A 13,354-nucleotide genomic window follows, 5' to 3' on the forward strand; every position below is an offset into this window, starting at 1 on the left:
TTAACGTTTAAAAAATATGAGGGAATTGGATGAGAGAGAAACTATTGTCTTGGATTGACTAGAATGCCCCTAAACAAACTCACGCGCCTCTTTTCTTCTCTTCAATTTCCATCATTTAATCTTAACCCATTCCAACCGAATAATATTGTTTCCGCTATCGCATTATCAAACCCTATATTTATATTTCCTTCATTATTTCGTCTTTTAGTGTTTTTTTATACATACGTCAACGTTTTGATGCTTAAAACGACCGTAATTTATACAACATTTGAGCAAATATTTTATATTAAAATAGAGTTATATAACATAGTTTGAGCTTTGTAAAATATCAAGAAATGGCTTAAAATTAAAAAGGATATGTAAAGTTAAAAATGACCATTAAACAAGTTTTATAAAACAAGAACAATTTTGTACAAAATAACTAAAAAAAACTGTAAGAAAAGTAATATTTACGGTAGCTTTAATGTTGAACTTTCGTTACCCAACACAATTACAACAAAAAAATAAAATTACTCCAATAACATTACAAAAATTAGTGGCTAAGGGGCTGTTTGTTTACCTCTTAATAAGGCTCTTAATGGTTCAGATCTCTTACTAGTTCAGCACTTAATGGTTCAGACTGTTTGTTTCACGAGCAGATGTCTGAATGGTTCAGACATTTGCCTCTGAATGGTTAAGATTTATACAGAGTTTAAATGGTTAAGATTTATACAGAGTTTAAATGGTTAAGACCTCTAATCTGAATTGGTCAGACATTTGCCTCTGAACGGTTAAGCAACTCTAAACGGTTAAGCATTATACAGACTCTTAATGGTTCAGACCTCTTACTGATTCAATTCAGATGTTGCCAAACAGCCCCTAAGATTTCTAAGTTATAATCCGTTCCATTAGAAAGAGTTGCATATACCCATTTCATGAGAAACAACTACCCATATCAAACCAAAAACATGGAAAAACTACCCATATTATTTCAAACTTAAAACCTTGGGACAAGAATGCGATGAAAAAACTTGTTACATGAAAATCATAGTGTGCATAAGAAGGATTAGTTACTATTTATTTGAACCATTATAAATCATTGTGTTGTGTAAGATAGATTAGACAACATATATATGTGTTGCATGTTGCATAAGATAGATTAGTTAATCATCTATTTGAACTATTATAAATCCTTGTGGTGGTGATACCTAATATTCATCATCTTGCAACTTCGCCGAAACAGACAGCTGACAAACAGAATCGTAAATTATTAAGAGTTGAGCCAACTACAAATCCAACAAACACGACCATCGAGGTTAGTGGCGGCTACTGTACAATAACTTCACCGCTCATTCCATCCCCATTCCCATTCCCAAATCAAATCCAGTCTGCTGATGCCCCCTCTATATACACACACACACACACACTACTATCACCATCATCGGGTATCATTCCGTCTTCATCTGACCACTCGATGAAGTTCCACCACCTTTCCCATTTTGAAGATACAGACTGTTAGCCACTAACGAGTCGCTCACCAACCCAACATCAACTTCATCGAAATTAAGTGTCCCTCTCACTTTCCGAGTACTAAAAGCACAATCCCTAAGTTTTTTAAAATTAAAAAAAAAGAAGTTAAGAAAAAATGATTTCTAACAAACGAAATGATCATATTGTTTGACTGCATACCCGTTTAAGCGATTGTTGATGGCTGTGAGATCCTTTGATGGGCTCTGGTATGCATGAGTACTCTCCCCAACACACGCGTAATAGCTTTTGGATCCATGAGAAATTAGAGCATCCATCTGAACACGTAACCGTGTTATTATGTTTATAAAAACTATTGTGTAAATGGAGTTAAAACTATATTATTTACCTTTGTTGACCGCAATGGAGAAACGTATACGTTGTGCACTGCAGATACCTTCTTCGGGGACATATCAGGTAGACTCGGGAATACCGATACCTTAGGCGAGCCAGGGCATGGACCTAACAATTCCCCGTCAACACGTTACAAATACAATAAATAATAATATAATATAGCATAACTGGTACAAACATATTACCTTCATCATGATTGTTCGTTTCGGAAACCTGATTGGTGGTTTTCGCAACCCCTGCTGACGGAGCAAGCTCTACCAACAATGGCTTCACAGCAGGAATGAATATTTCATTGTAAAACATGATTATATCGACGTCATTCTGCCCCGTTTTCTGTTGCCAAACCATCCAGAAGATGTAAATTGCCAAGTAATAAAAAGCTAAAAACATCTAAGAACTGGAAAAGAGATATTAAGACAGGTGGAAGTACCCCATTGGACCGAGAAGATGCCCTGTCATCAACAAACACAGCACGGAAAACTTGAATTTTACAATGAGGTTGTTTTCTATAGTTGTTGATGATTTCTTTGAAGGTTAAGCTTAGTTGGGAAATCTGCAGTTTATGACCATGATATCAATTAGTAATAATTAACAACCGAACATTAGAACTGAGTTGTCATATGTGTTATGTGTAAGAGCAAACCTTTGCAACTCCGTAGAAACAACATAAAATAATCTGGTCGATATGACGGTTGAAAAACAACGCGGTTCGCTGGCTCAGAATCTGCTGAAAAAGACAATATACCCTCTCTCTTATTTCTTGCGACAACTGTAGTCTTTCAACCATTCCATTAATTCTAACAGCAGCTAGCTTCACAATCTGGTCATAAAAAACAGAAAAAAAAAACATCAGCGTTAATGATTAATTGATTAGTAACAATAGCTTTGTGTACGAGTTAAAGGGTTTGGTACCTTGCTAAAAAATAAATTAACAGACGTCTCTGCACAGGTTTCTCCCCTGCCAGTTGGATTTGGCCTCGTTGGACTGCAAATAAGCGTAAAAAGCCTCTTAATTATCCACTGGCGTCCAATATTATTAAAAAATAACAGCATCTCAATAATAGACTAAAACTTTTATTTAAAACGAGTCATTAAGGTTTTACAAATCAAAAAAATACTATTTGAGCAATCTTCGGCCCATTTCCTTCAGAAAAATACAGTTTGACCCGTTCGGGATTTTCATCTCTAAGCAAACAAGTCAAAACTGACATTTCGTTATAAATTAATATATTGTTTATTACCTGGCAAATGCGGACTGCAAAGCTGGTGATAGCAGCTTTGATTTAAGATTATTAATACCCAAAAGACGATCTTTAACCGGAGATGTGAAGGAATTCCGTTCAACCAAAACACTTCGATATTCAGTGCAAACTCTTTTTGGTGATAAGAGGATGCTACTCTTACCTAAAAAATATGTACTTAAACACATTAGCTCACAAAATCAAATCTACAAAATGTTAAATTTTAGAAGTATAAAAAACCGTTTACCTGGTGAGCTGTCACGCTTCTGCAATGAAGGGACAGGTGGCAACCCACCACAAGACATATTAGTTTGCAGTCCAATTGCATCCAAAGACGGCATGGGGTCCGCCAACAGCCCACGACGGTTAATTTCAGAAGAAAGCGCTGGTCTCGCAACTGTCAACGAGTTGTACATCGAAGAACCTTTCTCCCACACCATACTTTCTAGAAGTCGTTCTTCTAACGAATTCAAATGTCGCCTTAATTCTCTAGGAAGAGATTCTTCGTGCCTGATGAAACTTTCGATAACTTTACTAAGATCAAAAGCCGTGATTCCCGTTCTTTCCAAAACAGCCGGAAACAACATAGTGACGGTTTTATGCGTCGCAAGAACAAGTTCAGCGGAACATGCGAGCATGCACCGGTGGAACCGTTCGTTTGTTAACAACGACGTTAGATTGTTCCCGTTTAGTATTTGAGATTCTGCTGTACACATTGCTTGTAGAACACGATAGTATAACTTTAACGCTTCCATTCTACGTTGTTCTGCCCAAATATTATCCATCAAGTTGGTATTCTGTATGTTGGAAATTGCGTTTCGATCCCCAAGACCACTGCTGGGAAAAATAGCTTCTAATATTATACGGGCCCGCTTGACGACATCAGCGGTTACATCCTTGTCACATGATGACATGAATCGTTCAAGCTCTATTGAAGGTTTTGATGGAAGTGGAGAAATGATAGTCCGCAGCCATTTTGCGGTGGTCATCGCTGTGCTGACAGGTGTACCTTTAATCTTTGATGGAGATCGGTAAGGAGAAAGTGGGCTAGTAATTGTCTTTGTTGGGGATGACATCAAGTCAAGCTTTCTCTATACAGAGAACGAAAAGTCAAACCACTAATAAGTATATTTATGGTTAAAATGCCATTTAGTCCCTGAGGTTTGGCCAGTTTTGCGACTTTCGTCCAAAGGTTTGTTTTTCCGCATCTGGATCCAAAAGGTTTGAAATCTTGTGATTTTCATCCGGCTCATTAACTCCATCCATTTTTTTGTTAAGTCAGGGGTATTATCGTCTTTTTTTGTTAACTTAAAGGGCAATTCAGTTTATTTCAGAAATATTTGATCTTTTACCTAAAGTGAAAAAGACCAAATTGCCTTTTAAAGTAGCAAAAAAGACGGAAATACCCCTGACTTAACGGGGAAAACCGGATGGAGTGAACAAGCTGAATGATAATGGCAAGATTTCAAACCTTTTGGATCCGGATGCAAAAAAAGAAACCTTTGGACAAAAGTCGCAAAATTGGCCAAACCTCAAGGACAAAAATGGCATTTTACTCTATTCAGTGCTAATAATATTAGTAATATTTACCTTTGTGCCACTCAAATTAACTGCACCACCCGATAAGCTGCTTGAACCAAGGAGGCTTTCATCATCATTAATAAACAGTTTCTCATCTAATTCACCTTCTTGACATACTGAATTATTGTAATCTTCTTCTAGAACATTCAAATAAGAAGACAAAGACGATTCCTCTAATAAATCTTCATAATACATCAAACCATCTGCATGTGTAATCAAATACCTTTATACTACATATAACATACAATGTTAAAATCAATGAAATAATTTCAAAGTGTTTAAAATAAACCTGTGTCGATATTGTCCAAGTTTCCATTTTTACATTCTGAAGCCAAACAAGGTTTTTTCTTCAAAATGTCTTCTACTACATTATTGGTTTTGACCATTGTTTTTCTTAATTCTTCTTCTGATGTCTCGTACATGTTACAGAGAGATGCAAGTAGATCAACACCTTTTTCATCTTTTTTAACTGCAATTTATCAATGTTATTACAAAGTCAGTTTCCAGTAACGTAAAAAAAACATAAATTATAATATACAACTGAAGTAAATGATGAGATGGTTACCAAAGCGCGAAGTGTCATTAATCGAAAACTTTCTGAAACGAGCTGGAATATGAATAATTAAAATCGCCTGCCACAGGTTCCATAAATGTCAAACTAAAAAATCATGCTGGAAATTTTATTTTGATAAAAAAGTGAATGATGATTATTTTATATGGTTCAGTTAAGTGTCACGAACCAGAATAGAGACGAGTCCATTAGTGCAAGTGACCAGGTCTTTGAACCGACTGAATGCATGAACTCGAAGAGCCAAAAATAGTAGCCATCCAAAACGATGACAGCTGGATATGTAATCTTGTGAGTTAGCAACAGCTGACTGGCCATCAGTATTATCATGGCTCGCTACAAAAAGTGTCTGGAATGCCCGTTTATAGTACCTAATAAAAAATAATAAACAATTTAAGAAATCGTCAAATAAAATTCACTACAGATTTGATAAAGTTTCAGTAAAGAAAAAGAATTAACTGTTTATGTCGAATACCAGTTTACAAAATTAGCAAACAAGCAGCAATCGGTTCACATGTGCCATAAAAGCTAGAAAATTTATTACAGTTGCATATATAGAAAACAAAAAACAATGGCAATTTTGTAATTTCTTTTGTGGTATAATCTACAAAGCAACTTCAATAGTTACAAACAGTAATCAGAGTCAACATAGCCTTCATACACATAAATACAGTAAAAAATAACGTTATATTACAAACTGCAAATTTGCATTAACCAATAAAGACATACAACAAAAGAATAAAGGTACTCACTTGCTTAAAAGGCTGAGATGCACAAAATTGGCCTGCAACTCTTTCGCCTGATCGAACAAATAAAAAATATCAGAAAACTTAAAACAAGTGCAAGAACAATGAAGCCAAATAAACATATATGCCACTTGCAAATTCCTCAATCTACATAATCTTAATTATCAGCAACATGTGTACCTGAAGTCTGGTTTCCCAATCAGAACCGTAAAGATTGCTTAAAATTGGACCAGTCTTGACTACAAATTGAGGTAGCTCCTTGAAGAAATCCACATAACTGAAACAAAAAAATTATAACTGGATCAGCAAGTGACAGAATTGACGAAAAAAGCGACCCGCAGCTAAATAACAACGTACTTCAGTTTCGCCACTCTGAGTATTTGACACAAGTTAAAGCCATTGCCGTTGGTATTAGCGGCACCTTCTGCATCATCTTTCTGGCTTAATCTTCTCAAGGAGAACAAAAGGAATGCAAACCAGTAGTGCTCTGCTTCTTCGGGCTGATTGAAAAGGCAAAAATTAAATGTTTCCTCAATTCGAAGATTAAAAATAAATGTGCATTTAATCTATTCAAAAAAAAATTACTATCTTGATTTATGAAATTGTATAATCATTATTAGCATTCCGATATAACACTCGGTTTTGAGCACGACATGGAGCATAATAAAGTCTTAGCTAGTGTCAACAGGTAATTGTCAATAAAGTTAAATCATGTTTTTTTACAAAGAAAACTAAAAAATTGAAATTAGTTAATAACTTGTTTTAAAAGATGGTGTAAAACATAATTTTACGAATCAAATTAAAAAAAAGGCTAATTAAATTGCTTAATCATTAACAATGTAATAAAAATAAGCATAACAAATCACAACCCTCTAAAAACATTATCTTAAAAAACTCATTAATATATAAACATAAATATCAAAAAACTTAAGAAGCCATACCGTCCCACTTCCAAGAGAAGATGCATTTGTCAAAAACAAATGCTTGCTTTGATTAAACAGCTTCATCGCCTCCTCTAATTCACCATCATCCATTCTTAATTTACCCTGTGACAAACCAGACCAAAAAAAAGTCAAACTTTAGCAATAAAAACACTACAAATCAAGTCAAACCACACAAATTATTAACCCAGAAACAAGATTCACTAAGCAAAATATAACACAAACAATTTTACTGAAACTTTATAAAAAGGGAAAATAAAAAAATAAAAAAAAATAAAACCTTGCAAAAGTCTTTAAACCGAGCTTCAATAGTAGCTCCGTTTTCCGTTGAACCCTCAACGGTTGATTTAATCGGCTTGAAATCTTCCATCGAATTCACGCGAATCTCGGCCACACGAACCAACTCAGATCTCCGATTAATCGAAACCCTAATAAACAAATTTGGCGGGAATCAACAACCTAACGATCGAACAATCAAACAGATCTAAAAAAACAAAACCTTATAAAAATAATAACAAGATTGATAAAAATAATAATTGAAACGCCTCTTTCGAATAGAAACACACACAAACACCTAATTCTCTCTCTCTCTAGAAATTAGATTAAGATCTTTTACGAAAATCTTGTATCAGAACACAAGTGAAGTGTTGAATCGATTAATGAAATTAACGGCAGCAAGAAACGAACCAGATCGGAATTGGACGAAACCCTAGGATCCAAATTGGGGGAAACGATTGAACAGATCTTGAGGAATTGATACGGTGTGTAAAAACCCTAGCTTGTGAAACACACAGTAGCTGTTGTTGGAACCCTATCTGTGTGTGGAATTTTGCCCTATTTTTTTCTTTTTTTCCCTCCGCTTTTGGGGATCCGGCGGTACGGTAGCGCGGGAAAAACAACAAATATGGCATGATATGATGGTATGTTATGTGTATTATGCATACATAACGGCCAATAGGAGGTTGACGCGTGGATGTGGAGGATTTTTTACCGCCAAAACCGGTGGCTTTTTCGAGAGGGGAAATCACGTGCGTCGTGGTCCATGATTGTTGTCGTGTCTTGCGTAGTACCCTATTGCAACCCTAATGTAATAAAGGGAAATGAAAATATTGGATTCCAAGTTTGTGTACTTTTTTTTATCTTTACAAATTTTATATTGTTTTTATTTTATTTTTGGATTTTGCTAGACGGTGGGGTGTGGGTTCGCGGACGGCATCGGGGAGCTGATGTAGATGGTTTCCTTGTCAGGGAACACCCCTCCCCCCTCCCGGTTGAGTATTCAGTGAGCTCGGGGATACAACCCCGTTTGCCACGGTCAACCTTTCTCTATTAATATAATTAGAAAGGATGGATAAAGAAACCATTTCTTCTTGACGGGGAAGAGAAAGAAAAAGGTGGGGAAAGTGGACCATACCCCTTAATCTTAAACGACGCTTGTGGACAGTTGCTATGAATCAAACTTCACTAAACCAAGGTTTGTTAATAGCAGTGTTATAAAAATTGTGACTAGTCGATGATTAATCGTTAGTCGGCCAGTAACTGAATAATTTTTCGTTAATCAGTCAATTAATCACTAGTCGGACCTATTCGGCCGGCAAAAGTCGGGGATTCCAGATTCCAACCAACCCATCTGAATTCCAACAATTTATCTTGTATACTTAAAAAATGAGTTGAGTAAGAGTTAAAATCTAGCTACTTAAAATATTTACCTATAATACATAAAACTGAAAATTACATATAAAAAAACTGATCCGAGTAATCCCAAGTTGTCGCTAGTCCATATCTCACCGGTCGACTAACGACTCGCGATTTCTCCAACCTTAGTTAATGGACACAAAAGATGAGATCATTGAGATGCATGATTAGAATTTAGAACTACTATTTGACGATATAAATAAAATATAAACTTGTAACTTAGGTTTTGGGGAGGCTCAATAAAAGCACCACAATCCAAAGTTGTCCGAGGTCAAAAGCGTATAATAACATTGAGCCCTTTTTTCATTAAACAAAATTGAATTTAATCAAATAATTCTCGTGTAAAAGAAAATTTTTGTAAGAAGAAAAAATAAGAAGTTTCAACTAATAAAAATATTTTATTTTACTTCATTTAATATTTACATTTAATTTTAATGTAACAGTATATTTGTAAACTTACATAGATCATTAATTTCTAGTCTCCCTCTTTAATAGTTGACTACATTAAATTTGTAATTTATTTTCAATATATATATATATATATATAGTTGAACAAATAAAAAATAATAATTTAGAGTGTAGGACAAAGTACTAGGTGTGTAGGATAAATTACGAGTTACGTATGATAAATTTAAATATGTGTAGAATAATTTTCGAAATATGTAGGATAACTTTTTATGTGTGTACGCAAAAAAAAATAGTGTAGAGAATAATAGTGTTTATGAGTAATTAATTACTTAAAGACAGTAATAAAATAGATGATAGAAAAACTACTTTATAGTTGTATCATTTGTTCTTTTTCTTCCCAATTAAATTTTCTTCTTAAATGAACCTGTGGAGAGTTCAAATGAGAAGAAACTTTTTGTAAGAAGAAAAAAAAAATAAATTTCAACCAATAAGAATGTTTTATTTTACTTCATTTAATATAAGTATATCATATTACTATAAGGGTAAAATATAGTAAACCTACAAAGATCATTAATTGGTAGTATTATCTTTAATAGCTAACTACATTAAAATTTGTAACTTATCTTCAAAATATATATTTTTTCAAAAAAATAAAATAATTTAGAATGTAGGATAAATTACAATATGTATATGATAATTACGGGTTGTGTAGGATAAATTTCAACATGCGTAAGGTAAATTTTAAAAGGTGTAAGGTAACTTTTGATGTCTGTAGTAAAAAAAACATTAGTATATGAAGGATGATAGTTTTTATGACTAATTAATTAGTCAAATATGATAATAAATGAGATAAGTGAAAATATATTTAATGTTTTACAATTGTACTTTTTGTTATTTTTCTTCTCAAATGAGCATTCTTCTATATATCAATTACATGTGTATGCATAATTATAAACCAAAAACTTTATTGCCAACAATCCTAAAACCCAAGTAACCTACATTATCATCTATTTTCTAAGATTTGGGGGCCCACGCTCCAACCCCCTTGCTTCATTTCACTCTCCCATATATTATGGGGAGTGGAGGGGTTTTGTAACACCCCGTGTTACCGAATGTCAAAGTCAAAGTCAAAGTCAAAGTCAAGATTGACTCCTTTGACCTTAGTTAGTCTATTTTATGTTTGCAATTTACGTTAGTTGTATTATGTGGAGTATATGCTAAAATCGAATTAATCGAAGTTTATTTATCGACGCGAACCGTTTTACGACTGTGAATAATAGGAAGTAACAATGCGATAAAGTCAATTAATCAATAAACGAGCTAATCTAATCATCATCGAACTCGGGACTCGAATTACGCGAATTTTGGTGTTAATATATATGTGTGTGTGTGCCTTGTGTGTTACCTGTGCATGTTTACTTTATGTTATGTGTGATAATCAATCGAAACTTGAATCGAAACTCAATCGAACTCAATCAAAATCGAATTATGATAATTGGTGGCGAAAAGACAGCGCGAGATATGGACGATTGTATGTTAGATATAGTGGTTGGGTGATTTCTGTCCGAGCAGGGGAAACAAGTAAGAACGAGGGTTCTATGTTTCAACTCGTTATCAAAGTACCTCGATATAACGTCAAACAATCAAAACAGCCAAGTGTTAAACGAACAGGCCAACCAGGTCAGGAAGCTGACCGATCTGGCTGTCTGTCCGAACGGACTGCCCAGCCGATCGGACAAGCCAGCCGATCGACCAGGCCAGCCGATCGGCTAGCACATGGCTCCACACATTGACAATTTCATGAAGCCTGGTATTGAACAAAATGTTGTTCGATCGGACTACGGTCTGATTTGAATTACTCTTCGGATCATGAGATACTATACTTCAACACTTAATCGATTTTCAACTCGTTCAACGCGTTGAAGTGCCACTCGATCGGTCGAGCCGTCCGACCAGGTGACACCCTGATAAGAACTTGTTGTTGAAGTACCTAACCGATCGGTTAAGCCGGCCGATCGAACAGACCGTTCGATCGATCGACCTGAAAGGTAAGGAAACTTCAATGTTTTCAAATACTACAACAAAAACCTCAAAAGGTCAACCATCATACACAAACACATCTTACTCAAGGGAAGAAACAATCCACTCAAACAGCCCATCCGATCGGTCAACCGACCGACCGGACAGGTTGTCCGAACGGACTGGTTAACCGAACGGTCAAGCCGTCCGATCGGACCCACCATCCGATCGACCAGACTGTCCGACCCTCCAACACTTGTTTTCCCTTTACGCGTTGCTTATCGTTATGTTATCGAACTATTCAGGCTAACCCTACTCTCAAGTGCTCCCTTCAATCCATCAATCACTGTGAGTATACTCGAACCCTTTTTGCTTTAGCACTTTTGGGTGTTACATACGTTACTTATTCTAAATCACAATCGAACACACTACTCAATTACTTTAAAACGCTAACTGTTACCGCATGTATTACGTGACTAAATGAATGCTTGTTGTTATGTTTACACGTGGAATGCTGTCTACCTGCCTTAACGACGATAGTACTATAGTTTGGACTCAGCACCCGTTCACACGGGGGTTGTTAAGGACAATTAATTGCCTGGATTGTGGTGGTAATCATGTATTGCGAACTGCCTCGTGCAGTCAACCCGCAGTCATTGGTATCGATAGATCCATGTCGATAATTAACATGCTTCGTTTTCCTCTGTGTACGTGCTGGTTATGCGTAAAATATTTCGAACTCTATTATGCTATTATCAAACTTGTATGCTCACATTTACAATATATGTATTGACTTTATTTTAACGTATGTGACAGACAATTAGGATGTTTATCTGCTAGGAAGGCGAGCTTATAATAAGCGTCTAGAGCATAGTTGTCTGTAGATCTTGCAGATCGAGTCTCTAGAAGCATTTGAACAATTTTTATATTTAAACCTGAGTTGTCGAAACAGAATATTTGACTAGATGTTATTTGTAATAATTTGTTTGCCATTTGAGGTACAGTATGGGACATATTATATAAATTGAATGGTAATGACAGTTGTTATGGAAACTTCTGGACAATCTGTTTCGCTCAGTGTCATGCCCCAATGATTCCGCCATCGGTTGGGGTGTGACAGATTGGTATCAGAGCCATAACTATAGGGAATTAGGCTAGACTCGACCTAGTCCGGGTCGAAGTCTTAGAAACCTAGACTATAGTTAGGAACCAACAGACCGAGCTTATGTGCTATATATCCTGCTAATTCTCATCATCACCGCACTCGAATTTTCAGACAACGACAAGTGACTCAGTCGGGATTAGGTGTGAAAACCGCAAACTCTCGACTAAGTTGCTGGGTCAATGTTGTTTTATCAATGATTTCTTCATTCTTTTCAATAACGAACGCTTGTTTAACGAGGAGAATTATACCAAATCAGGAGTGAAACCCATATTTTGATGAATAGTCTCCTCAATTTCACTAAAACAAGGAAGAAGTTGCTAAGCCAGGGGTTAAACCCTAATGTAACATTCCTATTTTTATATAAGAATTATAAGTTTGATTAAATTTATTAACCACTAGTAACTAGTAACTAGTTTATTTTTAATATAAATATTCAACCCAAATAGTTTTAAAAACTATTTTATATATATAGTTGGTTGAAATATTATACTAATCAATTGGCCTGTATATGGGTGACCTTTCTAATAAAATAAAAGTCTATAAAAACTTATATTATTAGACGGGTAGTCCACGGGTAAGTTGATTATTAGAAATATAAAGTACCTAGACGGGCCTAGGAACCGTATAATAATTAAATTATAAAAATACATTGTATTTTGAACCTACTTTGTTTTTAATGAAACTTGGTTCAAAATGTAGATACAAATATTCTCGTTCTAATAACATATTTATTGTTTTATAAAACGTTATATTTTACAAGTTATACGCGCCAAATAAGTAAAGCAGTTAAATTAATTATAATATATATATATATAATAAAATATGAATTAATAAAGTAATATGTAACTAAGTGTAGTTTACATTAAAGAAACAAAATAATAATAAAATAATAAAACTTATCATAACTAAGGGTATGTTTGGCAAAAGTAGCTGGTGGCTGGTAGCTGAAAGCTGGAAGCTGGTAGCTGGTGGCTGGAAGCTAGTAGCTGTAGCTTTTTAGATATATTTGGTGTTTGGTAGAGTAGCTGTAGCTTTTAATAAAATGCATAAAATTACCAAAATGGACATAACTAAAAATTTAGAAAGTTGGTGCATTAAAAACTTTCTTATTTTGAGAGGTTAAAATAGTC

At 34.9% G+C, this 13,354-nt stretch overlaps 1 protein-coding gene across 2 annotated transcripts; it reads right to left on the reverse strand.

Moving 5' to 3' along the window:
* Positions 1-1,138: 1,138 nt before the first annotated feature.
* Positions 1,139-7,863, reverse strand: LOC110865212 (retinoblastoma-related protein). Of its 2 annotated transcripts, none has more exons than XM_022114436.2 (19): positions 7,625-7,863; positions 7,218-7,365; positions 6,938-7,042; positions 6,354-6,496; positions 6,177-6,273; positions 6,003-6,049; positions 5,423-5,621; positions 5,248-5,314; positions 4,972-5,151; positions 4,692-4,885; positions 3,349-4,192; positions 3,102-3,264; positions 2,773-2,845; positions 2,504-2,680; positions 2,291-2,413; positions 2,046-2,193; positions 1,856-1,968; positions 1,669-1,784; positions 1,139-1,584 (listed from the first exon to the last, which is right to left on the reverse strand). In XM_022114436.2, the coding sequence occupies exons 1-19, from the start codon at positions 7,846-7,848 to the stop codon at positions 1,428-1,430; spliced, it is 3,318 nt and encodes a 1,105-aa protein (XP_021970128.1). In that variant the 5' UTR covers positions 7,849-7,863; the 3' UTR covers positions 1,139-1,427. The 2 variants fall into 2 exon arrangements, with proteins under 2 accessions (XP_021970128.1, XP_035830395.1); XM_035974502.1 differs by having other exon boundaries at positions 7,218-7,396; positions 7,625-7,759.
* Between the last annotated feature and the right edge of the window lie 5,491 nt (positions 7,864-13,354).

This window comes from Helianthus annuus, chromosome 6, assembly GCF_002127325.2.
Source record: "Helianthus annuus cultivar XRQ/B chromosome 6, HanXRQr2.0-SUNRISE, whole genome shotgun sequence".
Taxonomy (NCBI): Eukaryota; Viridiplantae; Streptophyta; class Magnoliopsida; order Asterales; family Asteraceae; genus Helianthus; species Helianthus annuus.